The 6,315-nt window shown below is 39.5% G+C and overlaps 1 protein-coding gene across 3 annotated transcripts in view; it reads right to left on the bottom strand.

Moving 5' to 3' along the window:
* Positions 1-726: 726 nt before the first annotated feature.
* The window catches only part of PPP4R2 (protein phosphatase 4 regulatory subunit 2), a 32,870-nt gene continuing 27,281 nt past the window's right edge, over positions 727-6,315 (bottom strand). For all 3 annotated transcript variants that reach the window (XM_083426331.1, XM_083426329.1, XM_083426330.1), the window contains exons 6-9: positions 6,170-6,244; positions 5,154-5,297; positions 4,325-4,599; positions 727-3,177 (exon numbers count right to left, since the gene is read on the bottom strand). In XM_083426331.1, coding sequence (XP_083282457.1) covers positions 2,861-3,177; positions 4,325-4,599; positions 5,154-5,297; positions 6,170-6,244 — 811 coding nt within the window. In that variant the 3' untranslated portion in view covers positions 727-2,860. The remainder of the gene's footprint in view (positions 3,178-4,324; positions 4,600-5,153; positions 5,298-6,169; positions 6,245-6,315) is intronic.

Here is a 6,315-nt window from a genome sequence, read left to right as displayed (position 1 = left end):
GATTCGTTCCCAATTGCAGAGATCACGGCTTTATTTCCACACGAACTATGAATTGTGTGTAAGGCAATTTACATGGCTGTCTACTGTCGGGAGGAGTCATTGCATTTTAATAGGGCAATAGCGTTTGTGGCTTGGCTACATTCCATAGTAACTCATTGTGATTAATTTAAGTTGCACAGAACACAGCCACACCAACAATAAGCATTGCAATTAGGGATCTGACTTGTTCCAGATCTAAACACATTTACTTGGAAGCAAATGCCCCTGGTTTGAATGGAATTGCTCAATAACAAGGTGCCATCTTTGTGAATAGCCAGTGTCGATGCCCGGGCAATCTATTCTCTTGTAGGGGGAAGTGCTTCATGGAACGTCGCGCTACACTTTAAATTCTTTTTTCTGCAATTAAGAGAATGGGGATTGCCTGGGCAGCAGAACTCATGTAATCTAACCACCATCCCAAAGATAGGCCATAGGAACATAAATCAACAGAGACGAAGCACTGACAATGAATGCAAGCTTGCAGGTGCCAACTAGTGTGCATGGAGTCAGCAACTAAATTGTGCCTTCAAAATGAAATCTCAACTGTACTGTCCAAGGCAGGCTGATTGAAATTAGCTCCGCCATCTAACTAATACTGGTGGACTCAATTCAGGCTGCCATCTTAGAAGGGGGAAAGTCTCATTTGAGTCAACAGATTTTACTTCTCAGTAGACATTTACAACACTGCGCTGTTAAGAATTTATTTTCCAAGCTCCTGCTGCCATTGCATTAGTACATTTATAAATTCATTATTTACAAGACAGTTGAAATCTGGCATCAGTGGGTTCTGTTAAAAATAACAATGTCAAAAGAGCACAGGTGCTTAAAGAATAGGTTTATTAACAATATTTTCACAAACAAACATCTAAAGAAAAAATCAGAAATCTCTAAAACGTAAAATTTGTTCTCATTGGCAAAATATCCCTGAAGGAAAAAAAGAGCAAAAAAGGGAAGGTGAGGGGAGAAAAATGTTTTATAGCCTTGGACTTTTGGAAAGAAATTCTAATTTCTAAGTTTGGTTTTAGTGCTACTTAATGCTTATTACACACACCCAACCCTCTGCAGAAGAGGAAATGGAGAATAACTGATTTTTCCTTTGTATACAGAACAGCAACTGAACTTTTTTCATAAGCATCCCCTTGTCTGAACCTGACAAGACAGCACAGTTTATTACCACCGTATAAATATGCAAGCTCAGCCAAATTATTCTGGAATACAAACAGAATTCAGTCCCACCCTTCTCCAAAAGGAAGCACACCGTGGAAGTACAAGAATTGTCAGCATGCATTTTTGATGGTTATTTTTTTACTCCATGGTATGTGACTTCACCTCCAAAAAGGGGGGTTCCTTTTATATTTCGATTAAAATGTACTCAAACATTTCATAACATTAATATTTATTGCTTTATATGAATACTGTATTGAAAGCCCAAGCATTCAGTTTACACACAAATTATACAATTATATACCGTTTCACAATGGCAGTGAGCACTCTTTACAATCTACAAAAATCTACTTTACAGAAATTTAAAAATTCTAAATATCAAAAAGGTACAGTTGAAGAAACAGGTATAAATTTGGCAGCCAGTAAATGAGACTGGAGGTTGCGTCTTGAATGTTTTTACACATTTGGTGCTGGGGGCGGAGGGGGAGGGGAGACAATATGAAGAATTTAAAGCAGTCATTGTGCTTTGAGCTTGCTTTGGAAAAGAAAGGGTTAACACTGGCTGTCAAAGTAACATGTTTAAAAATATTTAGTGCACTTTCAAAATGATGTACAAATTATGGTAGTTTTCCTATGTACGCCTACAAATGCTAGTCAGCCATTCACCTCAGGTACATAACTAGGGGAATAGTCTTGAAAATGTTGCAGTCTCTTATACCAGTCTCATCTGCCTACTTTGAAAAAGCCATCTGAGAAAGGCTGGAAAAAATGCTCCAGTTCAGAGATACTGTCTTCCTCAGGCTTGCAAGCATTCCCCCTACAGAAAGCTGAAACTGAAGGCTGTCCTCAACACATTTTCTCAGAATTAAAACTTTTCATTCAGGCACCTCAGAAACGTACGCAAGTGTTTTGCTAGAGCAGTTCTGTTGGAATGTATTTAAACCCGGTACGTTCAACGGCTTTCGGATCTTCAGGATTCCAGGCGGGCCAAATTTTATTTGGTTTATTCAGAGGTGAAAATGTTGCCTTCTGTGAAATGAGCTCAATTATTTCCATTAAAAACAACAACACCATACATCTTAAGAGTGCGATAATAGGTTCTCTTTAGATTAGCATGTTTTCAAGTATTGTGTGTCAGGTATGTAGCTTTTTTAAAAAGTACACAATGCAGTCAAATGAAAACCTGAAAACCAAAAAGAAGCCTACAATTCACGTGTTGAATGTTGAAACTCTAACCAAAAAAGAGGGAAAATAATTGCTATAGCATTATTATTACTTGGAGGGGGGAGGGGGAAGAAGAGACAGATGGGACAAAAGCTTCCTTGCATACAGATAGCTAAGCATGGTAATCTCCAAAAAGTTGTCAAAATTATAATTACCTTCCAGTTTAAAAACTTTTAATTCTAAATAAAAAAACTATACACAGACCACTGATTTGACCATACTGAAATTTCAGCGGTAAAGCAGGACCTGAAAGGAGCTGGTATTTCACAGTTCTTAATTAGTACAGCTCTTCAGGATTTAATTCATTGACAAGTTCAATTTACAGCCTGCTTTTGTTGTAAAACTAAAGGTCCACTTTTATTACATAAAATTATTTATACAGTGTAAAACCAGAGCCTTATGGAAAATACTGCCTCTAAGTGTATTTAAATTATTAATCCTGTTCCATAGGTTCTTCTGCAGCTTCTGTGGCTTCGTCGCTGTTTTCCATAGGGGTCTCTGCCGCCATTTCAGGAGTTTCACTGGCATACAAGCCCAATTCTTCTGTTTCACTGCAGCCAGCTCTGCTACTGACAGACCCACTGCTTTCACTGTCTTCAGAAGGCAAGTCCTTCTCTGCTTGAGTCTCGTCAGATTCCTCCATTTGATTATTCTCCTCAGAAACGTCTTCTTTCACAGTTAAGGATGTGTTATTGTCTTTATCTTGATCTTTTCTTTCCGGAATAATCTCTCTGGGCGTCATGAGGGATTCTGGAATAGGGTTAGAATTCAGCGTTAAGTATCGAGAGTTCAAGTTCAACCCAAGCGATATATAGTTGTTATACCCAGGAATATTTCTTTATTTTCATTCACCAAAGTAGCAACTGTGTGCAGTACACACATAATAAAGCTCTCTCCTCCCTATCCATGCATATGCATCCATTGTCATCATCTCTGCCGTAAAGGAACCAAATTAGCACAGCGACTGTTTTAGGCACGTCTGATATGTGTGTGACTGCGACCGTGAGCATTGGGCCAAACCCAGAAGTGACCCAGAAACATCACAAAAGGGGGCAGAACGGGGCGGGGGCAGAACAGGGTGCTTGCAAGCTTTTTCACTGGTGTTTCAAATATATGCAATTTCACTTAAACATAAACATAAATTGTGAGTTTCCTGCAGCACACATACACACACTGAGTCGCCCAACCAGAGATCGTGGTATCTTGTAGCCTGAGCAAGCAAATTCTACACTGCCCCTCAGTGATAGAACTATAATAAAGGGAGCCCTTGACAATTTGCTATGATTTAATAGCAGCTTGTCAACTGAGGTGGTTCACTTCACCTAGCCCAATGGCAAAATCAGTTCTGAACATACCCAACAGAGGAAAGGAGAGGCAAGAATTAATCTGTTGCAGCTCCACTGTGACGTAACATCCTCCTTGCCCTTAAGGCCAAGAAGGGGGAAATCTCCATCAGGGTGACCAAGTAGCAGACCATACCTGGGTGATCTCAAGGTTTGTGGGAATACTATTGGAGGTGCATATTCCCAAACCTAATCTACAAACACACCTTCAAATTTGTGTGCTGGCATGAGCTGAGCTACCTGTAATTTTGGATAAGTTACTGAATGCAACAGATTCTGCACCGAGTTTAAGGGGCAGTCTCTATGAATGCTGGTTTCTCCACTACCACACATAACATATGTACAATAGCCTAGCAACAAGACCAACATTAAGATCCTCTCATTCCTTCACTTCTTCCCCGCAGTTAAGTATTTAATTCAATGTTAACCGTCTTCAAATGTTAGAGTGATGGAGTTTCTAACAGATGCAAAATTTAAAAGCTGAATTCAAGCCATATTCCTAAGTACAAAGAAACTTCCCTATACAAAAAGGTGATATTCAATGAGCGATATACCTTCCTCCTCTTCCTCTTCTTCTTTACAATGCTGCCTCTCACAAACGGTTTCTTTCTCTTTCTCTTGAGATGCAGAGGGCGTCTCTGTCTCTTCTACCATCGCTGAACAAACTTCGCTGGAGCCACTTTGGTTGGAGGTCCCTTCAGCTTCCTCCTCTTTGTCAAATTTCAGTCTTTTTACCTCGCGCCCCTCAACTTCGGCCGGATCTTCTTCAGGGTGTTTATTTTTTACAGAACTGCTTTGGACCCTTTCGGGTTCAGATGCCGACGTTTCACTGAAAGACAAAGAATTGATGTGGACAAAAATCTTCATATCTCATATCAACAGGCAGTCAGAGGCATGTGGCTTTTACAGTACTAGTCTCCTTGGGTCGTTTCAGTATCTGCTACTCTGCTCAAATGTGTGTTTATTACAATTTATAAACGATGAAAGCAAGATTGTGGTGTCCCATCTGCATAGTTTGAGTTCTATGACAGGACTATCTACCAATAAAACTCTGCTAGGAATCTCAATAGTTAAGGTTATTAGTTCTTCAGTTAACACTTTATAAATTTCCTCACTATCCTCAGACGTAATCTAGTAGCCATACTGATGTTCATGGTACCTGATCTATTGATTTACGGAACAGGTTCAACTTTAGGGATAGCCCATGTCCACAAGAAATCTTTGCGTGTATACAGAGTACATAGAAATATCCAGTTCAGAGCACAAGCATGTCAAGAGCTCAAAAGAAAGCAAACATACAGCTTGACTGATGGAAAGTGGATTGAAAGTTATAAACCTGTCTATGGGAAACACAAAAACCAACCAAATACTCCTCTTACAAACCTGCTAATTTTCTCTTCTGCTTGTGGGAGACCTGACTCTTTATTTTCTGGGCTGTCTGGTAAACCGTTCGTTGTCATTGGAGGTGACAAAGAAACATTTGGTCGATTGATGGGTCGGGGTGTTCCAGGACCATTTATATTGGATCTGCAAAAGCAGGAAAATTTTACATCTTAGTAAACAAATTGCTACTGAATCCCAAGACATGTTGGATCTGTGGTTCAAGACAAGGAGGTTCTTTTGCTTCATACTATTTTTGACAGAAAGATAGCTACATGCTTGTATTTGGACTGTTTTGAATATGATCACATAATGAAGCAGGGAGAATCTAAAAGCATAATCTTAAGTACAGCTATTCAGAAGTAAGTTCCATTGCATTGCATGGGACTTCCACCTAATGAGCAAGTATAGATTGCAGCATGGATCTCTTAATTTCAGGAAACAATGGAAATGTTTTAGAAAATGTCTGGAGTGCCAAACATACTACAGTGGTACCTTGTTTTGAGCCCAGGATCCATTCAGGAGCCCCGGACACTTGGCGAAAGGGACGCTCGACAAAGTCAAGCAGAGTGGTTTGCGCTTCTGCGCATGCACGAGTAGCAAACCCGGAAGTAACCCGTTCCGGTACTTCTGGGTTCGCCAAAATGGACGCTTGAGATGGGGCAGACGTTCACAGAGATATTGCTGTATTATTAGATGAAACCACTTCCCATTCTTTTAACTTTTATATTCTTATTCTGAAATCTGAAAATTTTCTCCCTGACTCATCTTGTCTAATTGCATTTAAATTTTCATCATTTTTTTCAACATGTCAAACCATTTTTTGGAGTTTTACATTTCTTTCAATCTAAGAGAATCTAAATAAGCTGTAAAAGGAGCAGGACACCAATAGCCCTTGCAATGAATAAACCCGGTCCTTCACAGAGGTTACCTTGGAATGACAGGATAAAGGACTGATCAAAAAGATCAGAAGATTTTATTTTTCAGAGTACTTGTTTTCCTTAAGCACTTTCTCTTACCTCTCAGAATAGCTCGGCGAGTTTCCAGGAAACATCACACCATTCATCCTGTTTAAACTATTGGAATTGTTTTTCCTACAATAAATGAAAGTGTTGTTAAGTCTTGCAAACTGCTTGTGGAATGCTTCTAACCAAGATGATTTTAA

The sequence above is a fragment of the Podarcis tiliguerta genome (assembly GCF_965153285.1).
Source record: "Podarcis tiliguerta genome assembly, chromosome: 2".
NCBI lineage: Eukaryota > Metazoa > Chordata > Lepidosauria > Squamata > Lacertidae > Podarcis > Podarcis tiliguerta.
This window is presented reverse-complemented; position numbering and strand designations above follow the sequence as displayed.